The sequence below is a fragment of the Coregonus lavaretus genome, assembly GCF_964263955.1.
Source record: "Coregonus lavaretus genome assembly, chromosome: 21".
Lineage (NCBI taxonomy): Eukaryota > Metazoa > Chordata > Actinopteri > Salmoniformes > Salmonidae > Coregonus > Coregonus lavaretus.
Window position 1 is genome coordinate 11,864,513 of NC_140008.1, and position 16,159 is coordinate 11,880,671.

The following is a 16,159-nucleotide window of genomic DNA, read 5'->3' on the forward strand; positions in this document are numbered from 1 at the left end:
GTAGAAACTTTGTACAGTTGGCTAATCATATTGTTAAGTAGAGCTAATGTACTTTTTTCTCCAACTAACGTAGCACTACCTAGTGAAGTTTGCTAAGATTATCCCATTTTCAACATGGTTTTAAGAGTGTTTAATCACGATTGCTGCTGACAGACATGATAGGCTACATTGGTTGATGGACCACGTCAAATTGGCTGGCTAGCTAATAACAGATCATGTCAATATGGCTAGTTAACCAGATACATTTCAGGGGATAAACTAGATGGCTAACGTTATATCCAAATATTGTTTTATTTGCTTGCCATCTATGGTGGTGATGACAGAAGTCCGACTGACAACTTTGACATCGGCAAGTCCTCGTCCTGGTAAGGTCTTTCCAAAAAGCCTAATCTCTGATGAAGCAAGCTAAATTACACGTTGTTTGCTTAGCTAGCTACATGCCAAATGGATAGGCTAACGTTACCCTCATGTATCTGAAATTACATGATCAAATTATGTTTACTGATCATGAAAAGCCTGCAGTTACTTGCTGTATAACTCTGATGATAGAGCTAAATGTGTAATAATCGGAAATGTGTAGCTAGCTAGTCCTGACTATGCTCTTCAAGAGGTGATGATATTAAAACCAAGTAGTTATAACATTTATTTAACAATCCCTTGAAAACGGCACTAGTTGTCAATGGTTTTAGCGGAGCTGGGGATCTCCTTGCCCCCAGCAGCCGAATCAAACGCTCTTCACCATATTGTGATGTTTTATTGATAACGACCTATACATGTATACATAGAATTAGGAATTAGAATACTAAAATGGACATGAAACTTCTTATGATTCTCCAAAGGTCAGCCATGTTGGTCAGGGAGTTGGTCAACCATGGTTTGCCAGTGCTGTGATAAGATATTGTGTAAAACAACGAATGTGAAGTATTTATCTGCACTGTATGTGTGTTAGCTAGCTAGCCAGACCAGTTTTAGAGGAATGGTTCCATACATTTTCCAAATTATCTGCCAATATGCCAACATTCCATTCAAACAATGCAGTCAATACACAGCCATACACTGGCTCAAATCAGTTGATGATAGGACTTAGACAAGTTGTAAATGCAACAAGTACTGATATTGTATCATATAATAGCACTCACAGCTAGTAGAGACGTTATGGTCTGTTTACATATATTTTAGAGGCTATTTACACAGAAAATTGCTATACAACCCATATAAACTGTATTTATAGTTATATGACAATTTAGGTTGACTATAATTTCATTACATCACATGCCTAACTTTTATTTTCCTGCATAAGTAAAAGCAGGAAATGAATCACCTATGCCTCTACTGCCATTCATTCCAATTAGACTGGTTTTGGATTTCTCCCTGACCAAGATGGCTGCCATTTTCACCCCATTATGGAACTTTGAGGGTTTGACATACTGTATAACTAATAAGGCTACATGGCTATAAGGCTGTTTTTAGTCTTCAGACAGGTTTAAACAAGTTTCCCCGATGACCCGCCAGCCGTCCCCAGCCAATGTGTTTACATGCGCAATGGACAAAAGACTTCTCTGACATGGAGAGATTGAACAACAGATTGTTCCATGAAGGAACAGCGTCCGCGCTAAAATGTAACCCGTTGCAGCGTTGCTTGGGTGTGTTAGTATGCGTGTGTCACTGTCTTCCACTAGGATAGAAGGAAACTGTCACCTCTGGTCCCCGCAATTTCCGTGTGTGTGTGTGTGCACGCGCATGTAGGAATGGTTGCGTCTGCTCTCACCCCAGCATCTGCATGTGAGTGTGTGTCTCAGATCACAATAGAACACAGTCACCCTTGCTGCTCCTCTTAAATTATTTCAATAGCTCTGACGGATGCAGAGCAGGCGACACACAATTACTCAATTAGTCCTGACTGTAGCGCAGCAGGTCCACCAACCATGACCTGCTGTGGGAGACTAATGAAGAGGAAGTGGAGAGAGGAAACAGAGGAAGGGAGGGCACAGGTCACACCGGCATTTGGCAAACGCTGAACGACCTGCATATTTATCATACTTTTCCTTACTACAGATGTGTGTGTGTGTGTGTGTGTGTGTGTGTGTGTGTGTGTGTGTGTGTGTGTGTGTGTGTTTTGGCACAGACTGAAGGTAGAGCAGAGTAGAGGTTATGTTTTCCCAGGGAGGTAGCATTTTCCTGCTTTCTGTCTGCTTTTGTCTAACACAGGCAGGTTTGTCCCAGAACAGTTCCTTACTGCATATCAACAACACTTCATCCTCCTCCTTTACATACACCTATCTGTATATCTACTACCATATCTATACAGTGCATTCAGAAAGTATTAAGACACTTTTACTTTTTCCACATTTTGTTAAGTTACAGCCTTATTCTAAACTTGATTTAAATTGTTTTTCCCCATCAATCTACACACAATACCCCATAATGACAAAGCAAAAACAGGTTTATAGAAATTTTTGCAAATGTTATTACAAATAAAAAAACTATCACATTTACATAAGTATTCAGACACTTTACTCAGTACTTTGTTGAAGCACCTTTGGCAGCGATTACAGCCTCGAGTCTTCTTGGATATGACGCTACAAGCTTGGCACACATGTATTGGGGAGTTTCTCCCATTTCTCTCTGCAGAGCCTCTCAAGCTCTGTCAGGTTGGCTGGGGAGCATCGCTGCACTGCTATTTTCAGGCCTCTCCAGAGATGTTCGATCGGGTTCAAGTCCGGGCTCTGGCTGGGCCACTCAAGGACATTCAGAGACTTGTCCCGAAGCCACTCCTGCGCTGTCTTGGCTGTGTGTTTAGGGTCGATGTCCTGTTGGAAGGTGAACCTTCGCCCCAGTCTGAGGTCCTGAGCGCTCTGGAGCAGGTTTTCATCAAGGATCTCTCTGTACTTTGCTCTGTTCATATTTCCCTCGATCCTGACTAGTCTCCCAGTCCTTGCCGTTGAAAAGCATCCCCACAGCATAATGCTGCCACCACCATGCTTCACCGTAGGGATGGTATTGAACAAGTGGTAAGCGGTGCCTGGTTTCCTCCAGACATGACGCTTGGCATTCAGGCCAAAGAGTTCAATCTTGGTTTCATCAGACCAGATAATATTATTTATCATGGTCTGAGAGTCCATTAGGTGTCTTTTGGCAAACTCCAAGCGGGCTGTCATGTGCCTTTTACTGAGGAGTGGCTTCCATCTGGCCACTCTACCATAAAGGCCTGATTGGTGGAGTGCTGCAGAGATGGTTGTCCTTTTGGAAGGTATATAGGCAGGTGTGTGCCTTTCCAAATCATGTCCAATCAATTGAATTTGCCACAGGTGGACTCCAATCAAGTTGTACAAACATCTCAAGGATGATCAATGGAAACAGGATGCACCTGAGCTTAATTTCGAGTCTCTTAGCGAAGGGTCTGAATACTTATGTAAATAAGGTATTTCTAAAAACCTGTTTTTGCTTTGTCATTATAGGGTATTGTGTGTCTGGATTGATGAGGGAAAAAATTTATTTAATCCATGTTAGAATAAGGCTGTAATGTAACAAAATGTGGGAAAAGTCAAGGGATCTGAATACTTTCCGAATGCACTGTATATATCTACCGCTGTCCCCTCTTCACATCTTGAGAAAATTGAGAGAATGTATAGTGATGGAGCAGGAGAGAGCGGAATTGAATAAAGGTGAAATAGAGAGGAGAGAGAGAGAGAGGGGTGTGAGAAAGAGACATGAGTGCAGAGGTAAATGACAGTGATTGGTAGGGGATTTACAGAATGGGTGAGGTGAATTTGAGAGAGAAGAAAAACAGCTTTGTTGTACTAGTGTCATAGAGAGGGTGAGCTAAGGTAGAGAGGGCGAGCTACAGATATAGGATCTTAATTTGAGCCAGTTTGCTTTGGTAGGAAAATAATCCTGCAGCAACAGGAATAGTGAATTTATTATGTGGATTATAGTAAGTTTACATTTTTGTAGGGGGTGATAAATTTTTCGCAAATCAAGTCTGAAATGGAAATGTACAAACTTTAGAAGCTTCTTTAAACCTCAAATACGCTACAAGTTTGCATTTCCTGCTATGCAGGAAAATTCTCAGCATCAAATTAAGATCCTACATCTGTAAGATAGAGAATGTGAGGAGGGGGAGGATAAGGTAGAGCGGGTGTGTAAAGGGTGAGAAATAGATGGATATATAAAGACATATCTATACATAGCTTTTGTACACTGAAATGTTCAATCGACAGAGATGGAGCAAGGCTGTAGCTAGGTTTCCATCCAATTGGCAACAGATTTTCATGCAAATATTCAAAAATCTGCATAAAGAAAATATGTACATTTTCCCACCAGTGGTCTGTTTCCACCAAACAGAGTTGTTGCGGATGTGTTTCCATCACATTTTCAACTCTACCGATAGTTTTGTCAGAACTGTTGCGTTAAGTAGCAAATGTGCCTACTCTGGTCATGACACATGAGCTCTAGCCAACAACAGCTCGCTGATACAGTGCGGGTAGGCTAGTCTACATGATGAGATTATTATGGATAAGAGCAAGATTTTTTAAAATTTGTCAAACGGCAGTCAAGCCTGGATCATCATGCCACCAGAAGAAGACCCTCAATATTTATTGGAAAGGAGCATGAAGCTCATCACCATGCACTTTCACCACCCAGTGAAGTTCATCATCATTTATTTAATCTGTATCCTAATGAACCCGCATGGTTTCCAAAGTCGTAGTGGGGGGACCACATACCATATCATCGCGTGACTCCAAGTTTATTCAGATATGATGGTTATTATATCAATATGTGCGCATAAAGGTGTTTCCACTGCCATTTCTAGCAGAATTAATTTTACAGACACAAAAAGATCCCACCATGTCAAACAAAAAAATGATCTGTCTGCGTTTTATGAAATTGTACCGAAATGTCCTGTTTCCATCACAGCTGTCGTGTTTTTTAAATATTTTTTTATATGCTGTGATTTTACTCATAACTGGAGGAAAAGAGGGACGGCGCTGAGCCCTCTTCATTGTGGCATCCTCTGATGATATCACGAGTGAGCGCACTATTGCCTCTCCTAATGGCTCTCAGAAGGAGCATGCAGCGGTAGACGACACTACTCTACAGCCTACGCCATGCTGTTTATGGAAAGAAGCATAAAACCCAGAATACCAGCAGTGGTGTTATATAAGTCTGATTCTGGCAACTGTGTCTTGGAGACCGGTAGCTCTGCTAATAGTGAATAAATGTGTGCCCAAGGTAACACGGTGAAAGGTTGTTATCTGTTACTGAAACATTTGCCTGGCTATCCAAACTCCTTGTTCTGGCCAAACGCTACGCCACGCCCACGCCCTCCGCACTGAGTCTGGATCTGAATACCTCCCCGACAATTTCTAGAATGGAAATCCATTCTAGACCGACTGATTGGTCCCAGAAACCGATGGGTTGGGCCATACTTTTGTGTATATACAGTGGGGGGAAAAAAGTATTTAGTCAGCCACCAATTGTGCAAGTTCTCCCACTTAAAAAGATGAGAGAGGCCTGTAATTTTCATCATAGGTACACGTCAACTATGACAGACAAATTGAGAAAGAAAAATCCAGAAAATCACATTGTAGGATTTTTAATGAATTTATTTGCAAATTATGGTGGAAAATAAGTATTTGGTCACCTACAAACAAGCAAGATTTCTGGCTCTCACAGACCTGTAACTTCTTCTTTAAGAGGCTCCTGTGTTTCTCCACTCGTTACCTGTATTAATGGCACCTGTTTGAACTTGTTATCAGTATAAAAGACACCTGTCCACAACCTCAAACAGTCACACTCCAAACTCCATTATTGCCAAGACCAAAGAGCTGTCAAAGGACACCAGAAACTAAATTGTAGACCTGCACCAGGCTGGGAAGACTGAATCTGCAATAGGTAAGCAGCTTGGTTTGAAGAAATCAACTGTGGGAGCAATTATTAGGAAATGGAAGACATACAAGACCACTGATAATCTCCCTCGATCTGGGGCTCCACGCAAGATCTCACCCCGTGGGGTCAAAATGATCACAAGAACGGTGAGCAAAAATCCCAGAACCACACGGGGGGACCTAGTGAATGACCTGCAGAGAGCTGGGACCAAAGTAACAAAGCCTACCATCAGTAACACACTACGCCGCCAGGGACTCAAATCCTGCAGTGCCAGACGTGTCCCCCTGCTTAAGCCAGTACATGTCCAGGCCCGTCTGAAGTTTGCTAGAGTGCATTTGGATGATCCAGAAGAGGATTGGGAGAATGTCATATGGTCAGATGAAACCAAAATAGAACCTTTTGGTAAAAACTCAACTCTTCGTGTTTGGAGGACAAAGAATGCTGAGTTGCATCCAAAGAACACCATACCTACTGTGAAGCATGGGGGTGGAAACATCATGCTTTGGGGCTGTTTTTCTGCGAAGGGACCAGGACAACTGATCCGTGTAAAGGAAAGAATGAATGGGGCCATGTATCGTGAGATTTTGAGTGAAAACCTCCTTCCATCAGCAAGGGCATTGAAGATGAAACGTGGCTGGGTCTTTCAGCATGACAATGATCCCAAACACACCGCCCAGGAAACGAAGGAGTGGCTTCGTAAGAAGCATTTCAAGGTCCTGGAGTGGCCTAGCCAGTCTCCAGATCTCAACCCCATAGAAAATCTTTGGAGGGAGTTGAAAGTCTGTGTTGCCCAGCGACAGCCCCAAAACATCACTGCTCTAGAGGAGATCTGCATGGAGGAATGGGCCAAAATACCAGCAACAGTGTGTGAAAACCTTGTGAAGACTTACAGAAAACGTTTAACCTGTGTCATTGCCAACAAAGGGTATATAACAAAGTATTGAGAAACTTTTGTTATTGACCAAATACTTATTTTCCACCATAATTTGCAAATAAATTCATAAAAAATCCTACAATGTGATTTTCTGGATTTTTTTTTCTCATTTTGTCTGTCATAGTTGACGTGTACCTATGATGAAAATTACAGGCCTCTCTCATCTTTTTAAGTGGGAGAACTTGCACAATTGGTGGCTGACTAAATACTTTTTTCCCCCACTGTATACTGTATGTGGACACCCCTTCAAATTAGTGGATTCGGCTATTTCAGCCACACCCGTTGCTAACCGGTGTATAAAAAAACGAGCGCACAGCCATGCAATCTCCATACACAAACATTGGCAGTAGAATGGCCTTACTGAAGAGCTCAGTGACTTCCAAAGTGGCACATCGAGGACAGCCGATTATTTATGTGCTACGCGCTTCAGCACTCGGCGGTCCCGTTCTGTGAACCTATGTGGCCTACCACTTCGCGGCTGAGCCGTTGTTGCTCCTAGATCGTCATAGGATGCCACCTTTCCAGTAAGTCAGTTCGTGAAATTTCTGCCCTTCTAGAGCTGCCCCGGTCAACTTTTTAAGTGCTGTTATTGTGAAGTGTAAACGTCTAGGAGCAACAACGGCTCAGCCGCGAAGTGGTATGCCACATAAGCTTACAGAACGGGACCACCGAGTGCTGAAGCGCGTAGCACATAAACATTGTCTGTCCTCGGTTTTCAACACTCACTACCGAGTTCCAAACTGCCTCTGGAAGCAACGTCAGCACAAGAACTGTTCGTCCGGAGCTTCATGAAATGGGTTTCCATGGCCGAGCAGCCGCACTCAAGCCTAAGATCACCATGCGCAATGCCAAGCGTCGGCTGGAGTGGTGTAAAGCTCGCCGCCATTGGACTCTGGAGCAGTGGAAACACGTTCTCTGGAGTGATGAATCACGCTTCAGAAGAATCTGGGTTTGGCGAATGCCATGAGAACGCTACCTGGCCGACTGCATAGTGCCAACTGTGAAGTTTGGTGGAGGAGGAATGATGGTCTGGGGCTGTTTTCCATGGTTTGGGCGAGGCCCCTTAGTTCCACTGAAGGGAAATCTTAACGCTAGAACAGGTTTTAATGAAGGATCTCTCTGTACTTTGCTCCGTTCATCTTTCACTCAATCCTGACTAGTCTCCCAGTCCCTGCCGCTGAAAAACATCCCACAGCATGATGCTGCCACCACCATGCTTCACCGTATTGACGGTGCCAGGTGTCCTGCAGACGTGACGCTTGGCATTCAGGCCAAAGAGTTCAATCCTGATTTCATCAGGCCAGATAATCTTGTTTCTCATGGTCTGAGAGTCCTTCAGGTGCCTTTTGGCTAACTCCAAGCGGGGCTGTCATGTGCCTTTTACTGAGGAGTGGCTTCCGTTTGGCCACTCTACCATAAAGGCCAGATTAGTAGATGCTGCAGAGATGGTTGTCCTCCTGGAAGATTCTCTCATCTCCACAGAGGAACTCTGGAGCTCTGTCAGACTGACCGTCGGGTAATTGGTCACCTCCCTGACCAAGGCCCTCCCCCCCCCCCGATTGCTCAGTTTGGCTGGGCGGCCAGCTCTAGGAAGAGTCTTGGTGGTTCCAAACTTCTTCCATATAAGAATGATGGAGGCCACTGTGTTCTTGGGGACCTTCAATACTGCAGACATCTTTTGGTACCCTTCCCAAGATCTGTGCCTCGACACAATCCTGTCTCGGAGCTCTACGGACAATTCCTTCAACCTCATGGCTTGGTTTTTGCTCTGACATGCACTGTCAACAGTGGGACCTTATATAGACAGGTGTGTGCCTTTCCAGATCATGTCCAATCAATTGAATTTACCACAGGTGGACTCCAATCAAGTTGTAGAAACATCTCAAGGATGATCAATGGAAACAGGATGCACCTTTTTTATTTCCGTTTTTATTTGTTATAAATTTACAAAAAATTCTAAAACCCTGTTTTCGCTTTGTTATTATGGGGTATTGTGTGTAGATTGATCAGGGGGGGGGAAATATTTTAATCCATTTTAGAATAAGGCTGTAACGTAACAATGTGGAAAAAGTCAAGGGGTCTGAATAGTTTCCGAGTGCACTGTACATACACACAAACAACTTAATATTTTCAGCATGGAAAGGACGACTGGGCAATGCATCAGTGGCTGGCATTGAGCTGACACACACGCACACGGCTTTGTCTATTGATCTGCTCTTCTGAGGGAATTGCTGGTTTTGCCAAACAAGCTCTTAATTGTTCTGATGAAAGAGAAGAGGGAGACTTTGTAATTAGAGTACATTCACCCACACCTTAGTGCACACCTCCTACCCCACCTGCCATTAACTCTGCATTTCTCACACACTCTCAGTGGAGATGAACACAACGCTTGATAATACACTCTCACCCTTGCATTGAATCACCTAATACAAACATTGTTAAACCTTCTCCTAGTCATCTAATCTGCAACCCTGTAGATCTACCATGTCTGTGTAATGCATTGAGTGTGTTCATACGGTCTTCCTCTATCACTCCATAATGAATTATAAGCCTTTCTATGACCGTTCCTAACGGATCATGGCTCCTAAACTGTTATTAATGCCGCCTTTACCTTGTTTGTTCAACTCTTCATAGTTAAGACCTTTTGAAAGGTGATGATGCCTGTCGAGTTTCAGCTCAATTATTTCTGTACTTATCTCTCTGAGGCTTTGTCCAGGTTTAGACCTCTGTGGCGTGATATGATGTATCTGTTCTGTCAGACCCTTATTTCCCAGCGGAGAGAGGCTGTTTGGTAGAGATACCACTAAAGACAATGTCAGCGCACCTTGCTCCAGGGCTTGGTCACCCTGTGTTAGACTCAAGTTGCAGTGCGTCCAACTTTTCTAGAGTACTTTTTCCAAACATTCACGCTCATACACACACACACACACAAGCTAGTATTTTCAACATGGGAAGGACCACTGGGCAATGCATGTGTGACTGGCATTGAGCTGACACACATACATGCATGCATGCATACATACAAAGAGCTATGAGGCCAGGCGGATAAAAATTGATTTTCCCATATGAAGAGGCTATCACTCTGCTTGCTCACAAAGTTTTCCTTTTTTGTAGCAGTGCCATCATTTCAGCTGACCGACCTTTTGTCATAGCATTCCTTCTGAAAATGAAGAAATTATGAAAAAAATAGTCTTTATCCGGAGCTAAACAGTTTTAAACACAATGACTAACCACAGGTACATCAGCATTCCCTCAGCTCGCTGGTAGCCACAAAGCTGAAAGGCTAAACACACAAGTTGTTTAAGTTGCGGAAAACACATTTTGGCATAATGCTCCTCACACTGGGGCTGGAGGAGGGAGATAAGTGGCTGTCCACATTGTGTCAGGAGAAACAGCAATATGAATTTGATTATGTTTTTGTTGCTTGCAGTGCTACTGTCAGTGGGAGAAAAAATGGTTTCATTTTCCAAATACAGACTGCCTCATACATAAGCAATGGCAGAGAGAGAGAGAAAGCTTTTGGGCTTTGTATTGCTCATGAAAACTGAACATGTTGGCAAAAAGCATTTCCTTAGGACACCAATAGTAATCATTAGAGAATCTCCGAACAAGAATGATAAGGACTGATGGTGTTTTTGAAATTGTTGCTTCAGTGTTTTTGGGGTTCTATGCTGGCTATGATTTTTTTCTGGGAAATAGTTTATTCCATCAACACTCTGTTAAATTGGTTGTCTAGCAACCCAATTCTGAAGAACAGACATAAAAGATGTCTGAAACTAATAATTTGATTCCATTCAAACGCATACCAAGCACTTAAAATCTTTTGACACTGAGTACTTCATGGCTTGAATAGAACAAAGTCAAGGACAACAATAACTAGGGAAAAGTTGTACAAAAATAAATCAATACAATCTTTTGTTGACGTGAATATTAGATAAAAATATTCTTATTTTGTTTTAAGATGATTGTTCTTGGCTTATGAATGGCTACTATTGTTCTTACTTGAAGTGTCTGCCATAAGGCCTACATAAGGTTGTTATAATAGCCAGTAATTACAGCTTGTCAGTTTATAACAATACTCTTTTTCCTCTCTCCTCTCTCTTTCAGCTGAATAAGCAGCAGCTGCAGGCGGTGAAGGATCGCTTCCAGGCCTTCCTGAACGGGGACACACAGATCGTGGCGGACGAGGCCTTCTGCAATGCTGTGCGCAGCTACTACGAGGTAAGAGCTCACCCACCTCACCCTCGCCCCTAAAAAACACATTCAGTATAAAACCCTCGGTATATGACCCTTAACATCTAACTGTCAGTGCTGAAGTCCTTGAGGGCTACAGTCCTGCGAGCTTCCATTTCTCCATCGCACATAATTGATCAATTTACTGATTGGCCACTTATTAACACCAGCATACGCTGTCACTGTGGGCCCGGAGGACAAAGTTGGGCACTGCATTGCCATTGTATGTAAATGTTGATGTGGGCTCATTGGCTAGCTTCCATTGTGGCATGCTCTACTTAACACCTGGAGCCCAGTGGGGGTTGCAATTCTCCAATGCCACACTTGATTGCCAAGCAGTTGTTTATTTCAGCTGTACTGTCTGGAATCTGTTCTTACCTCTTGTCCTCTTCAATTTCACCTGACTGGCGCCTCCAACTTGGCAGAGAAAACTACAGGTGCCAGTGGTATAATCTCGATAAACAAGGCTTTTTCTGTCCCACTTAATCTCTGTTATGTGGCTACCCTCACTCCTCCACTGTCTGTCTGGAGATGGATAGGGTCATTTCACTCTTACGGGCAGTTTTGTAATTAACGTTATTGCGAGTGTCTGGTGAAAAATATTTGAAATCGATCAACTGATGCTTACAGCTTATGTGTGGGGGGATTCTGAAGAGGACGGCGCTCTCAAACACCTCCACTCCCTCTTTATAATATAATATGCCATTTAGCAGAAGCTTTTATCCAAAGCGACTTACAGTCATGCGTGCATACATTTTTACGTATGGGTGGTCCCGGGGATCGAACCCACTACCCTGGCATTACAAGCGCCATGCTCTACCAATTGAGCTACAGAGGACCTCTTTCTCAATAGGTCTATCACTTCTTCATTGCGGCACACTTTTGTTTAGTCTTCTGCTTTCTTTCCATCCCTCTTAGCCCCTTCTTCCCTCTTTCTTCCCTATTGTTTGCTATCAGTCCATCTCTCGTTGATATATTTTACTTCCTTTGTCCCTCTCGCTTTCTCCCTGCCTGTCCCTTGTTTGCGGTCTCCATCTTTGCCCCTTCTTCTCCTCATCCCTCTCTTTCCCTGTCTCAGTCTCATCTGCTGCAATTAAAGAGGCTGAGAATCCTGCTTGACTGATAAGATCTCCATCTCATAACGTATGATAGGCACAACTCACTTCAGAGGAAGAGAAGGATCAATTTACTGATTGACACCACCATACACTGTCACTGTGGGCCCGGAGGACAGGGTTGGGCACTGCATTGCCTCATCATTGCCTTTCCCTGTCTGTCTCTCCTTCTCTTCCTCTGAAGCGAGTTGTGCCTATCATATGTTATGAGATGGAGATCTTATCAGTCGAGCAGGCTTCTCAGCCTCTATAATTACAGTAGATGGGAGAGGAGAGGAACCCATTGAAGTCTATGCCTCAGTCTTAGCTTGGCTCACTATGTGAAGAGTGTCAGGGCAAGAAGTGATCAAAGACGACCTGTTATTACTATTCAGTGGACATCGTCTCGAAGTGTAAGAAGCTCATCAACTTTTTGAATTCTCAATTCTCCAATGTGTCCTTAGAAGGCATCTGCTACAGTGCGGAAGGCCACAGGGACCATATGTCCAACTGGAGGAGGTGTAATTATGACTAACAAATGTGTTATGCGTACACATTTACCCATGATGCTCGGTCACTCAGAGTACACGGCCTGTGTGCATATGTGTGTGCTTGATCATGTTCATGTAGTCGTTGTTGTTTCTATGGATGTGTAGTTGGGAGTCAGCAGCACCACCACAAGACCCCGGCACATATAATCAGCTGATGTGACCGCTGCGTGTCAGGTAAGTCATTGGGCCTGATCAATAAAGTAGCTTTGGAAATGCACCGCAATGGCCTGTTAGCACCCCTGACAGCCCACTATTAATCTCTGTCTATTGATCACTTACTGCCCACTGGTAGTCACCATACCCACTAGTGCATTCGGAAAGTATTCAGACCCCTTCCCCTTTTCCACATTTTGTTACGTTACAGCCTTGTTCTAAAATTGATTAAATTGTTTATTTTCATCATACTACACACAATACACCATAATTACAAAGCAAAAACAGGTTTTTAGACATTTTTGCAAATTATTTCAAATAAAAAACAGATACCATATTTACTTAAGTATTCAGACCCTTTGCTATGGGACTCGAAATTTGAGCTCATGTGAATCCTGTTTCCGTTGATCATCCTTGAAATGATTCTACAACTTGATTGGAGTCCACCTGTGGTAAATTCAATTGATTGGACATGATTTGGAAAGGCACACACCTGTCTATATAAGGTCCCACAGTTGACAGTGCATGTCAGAGCAAAAATCAAGCCATGAGGTCGAAGGAATTGTCCATAGAGATCCGTGACAGGATTGTGTTGAGGCACAGATCTGGGGAAGGGTACCAAAAGAAGCAAGATTCTCTGGTCTGATGAAACCAAGATTGAACTCTTTGGCCTGAATGCCAAGTGTCACGTCTGGAGGAAACCCTACGGTGAAGCATGGTGGTGGCAGCATCATGCTCTGGGGATGTTTTTCTGCGGCAAGGACTTGAAGGCTAGTCAGGATCGAGGGAAAGATGAACGGAGCAAAGTACAGAGAGTTCCTTGATGAAAACCTGCTCCGGAGTGCTCAGGACCTCAGATTGGGGTGAAGGTACACCTTCCAACAGGACAACGACCTTGAGCACACAGCCAAGACAACGCAGGAGTGGCTTCGGGACAAGTCTCTGAATGTTCTTGAGTGACCCAGCCAGAGCCCGGACTTGAAACCGGTCGAACATCTCTGGAGAGACATGAAAATAGCTATGCAGCGACACTCCCCATCCAACCTGACAGAGCTTGAGAGGATCTACTGAGAAGAATGGGAGAAACTCCCAAAATACAGGTGTGCCAAGCTTGTAGTGTCATACCCAAGATGACTCAAGGCTGTAATAGGATAAAGTAATCCTTCTACCCCACCCCACCCCCCCAAATTAAAAATAAATAATAATAATAACATTGTAAAGTGGTTATCCCACTGGCTATAAGGTGAATGCACCAATTTGTAAGTCGCTCTGGATAAGAGCGTCTGCTAAATGACGTAAATGTATTGTAAAATGTAATCGCTACCAAAGGTTTAAGGGCTGTAAGTAAGCATTTCACGGTAATGTCCACCTGTTGTATTCGGCGCATGTGGCAATACAATTTGATTTGATTCAACAAAGTTCTGAGTAAAGGGTCTGAATACTTATGTAAATGTGATTTTTTTATTTTTACAATTTCAAAAAATTTAGTTTTTGCTTTCTCATTATGGGTTATTGTGTGTAGATTGTTGAGGGAAAACAATTATTTATTCGATTTTAGAATAAGGCTGTAACGTAACAAAATGTGGAAGAAGTCAAGGGGTCTGAATACTTTCCGAATGCACTGTGACTCTTAAGCTCTACCTCAGGTTTACCATTTACACTAAGACCATGTCGGTCGAAAGTCAGTATTTGTATTACCGATAGATTTATTAACAGAGCAGTTATTGAGAGCAGCAACCATTGAACCAACGTGACTTTTTTCTCTTATTGGCTCTTCTTTTTGTTCAGCTGCTGTGCAAAAGTTGGACGTAAAACCCTCACTTATCATTTCTATCCTTTCTTAGTGGTGGTTCATGAACTGTTATTAATGAGGTGTATGGGAAGCATTGAGGAAATAAAGTGGAGGACTGGAGGAAGAGGGGAAAGGGAGAGGAGTGTTAGAAGGAGAAGAACAGGTGATGATTAACAGAGAAAAAAGGTGGTGTGGAAGAGAAGAGAAAGGCAAGTAACTGGTGAGAGAGGAAGAATGGGATGTGGAAAGAGAGAGACGGAGCTGGAGAAAGACTATTTGTATTTAATTTCTTACCTTTATTTTATCAGGGAGTCATACTGAGAGAAGAGCCCAAAGGACTTTCCAGATTTAGCCATCCCTGAGATCGGGTGTGGTAACTCATATGTCTAAAGTTTAGTAAAGATGTTAGGTAAAGTGGGACTTTTTGTAAAAGGGCTTTTATAAATGAAAACATAGCAATGTATCAACCTACGTGACATCAAAGAGAGCCAACCAACTGTCTGATAGAGAATGCAGTTATGAATACTGTTTCATAGCCATTTGGAATCACAGCACTTCATCCAGCTACTTATCACTGCATTCATGCATAAACCTTACACTCCTAGTAGGAAATGAATATGAAAAGACAGCTCACCAAAGTCAACTCTGAAATGTATTTCTGTATATGCATGTATGAAATGCTTATCCCTATGTTTCACATTGCCCACACATACTGTATATTAACTGTCTTATGCATTAATTTGACTAATTTATGCCTGTAAGCTGTTAAATTGGACTGCATCATTGCAGCTGTCTGATATTTAGCTAATTACCATCTTCCCAATAATTTCGCACATAGGTTTCACAGTAAGACTGGAAAGCCTGGCTTAAAAACAGGATTTTATATTTTTCATTAACATGTCAGCGAGCACATTGATATGCTACAGAACAGAGTACATCTTCAATGCGTAGCATAACCCTGACCATGTGTACCATAGTGGCTGTTACTCAGTTTATATAGCTAATTGTTTCAGTATGTAAGATATTCTCCAGTGATGATATCAATGGAGGCATCATTCCATAATTTTACCTCTGGCAATATTTTCATCAGTCAGTGTTAGTTCCTTTAGCTGTCACTCTCTTTCTTTTATTTATTTATTTGATAACACATTTGATACTGAATTACCAGAGAACTTTATTAAAATACGTTCTGCCCTCTATTTTGGAAAATACATCAGATTTGTTTCGATTTGTTTTGAAATCAATACACGGTGTGTTCTCAAGTTGAACAAACATGAGTACTGGCTAATTGGTTAGTGCTACTTTTTCAGTTCTAAATTACCAATCAAGTCTTATTCCATGAATTAATCATTATTTAATTACAGTTTAATTACAACTTGAGACCAGTTATTTACTTTAATTACAGCTTTGTGAATTTCACCAAAGAGTCAATTTCATTGCAATGACTGACCGACCAACCGACCATGCATTAAGAGATATCAACCTCATGAACAATATGGTCATGGCCAAAGCG

General features: G+C 42.5%; 1 protein-coding gene across 1 annotated transcript in view; it reads left to right on the forward strand.

Annotated features, from left to right (window-relative positions):
- LOC311149019 (calcium-dependent secretion activator 2-like) overlaps positions 1–16,159 on the forward strand; it is a 208,379-nt gene that overhangs the window by 26,051 nt on the left and 166,169 nt on the right. The window contains exon 2 of the mRNA XM_084186092.1: positions 10,931–11,044. Coding sequence (XP_084042218.1) covers positions 10,931–11,044 — 114 coding nt within the window. The remainder of the gene's footprint in view (positions 1–10,930; positions 11,045–16,159) is intronic.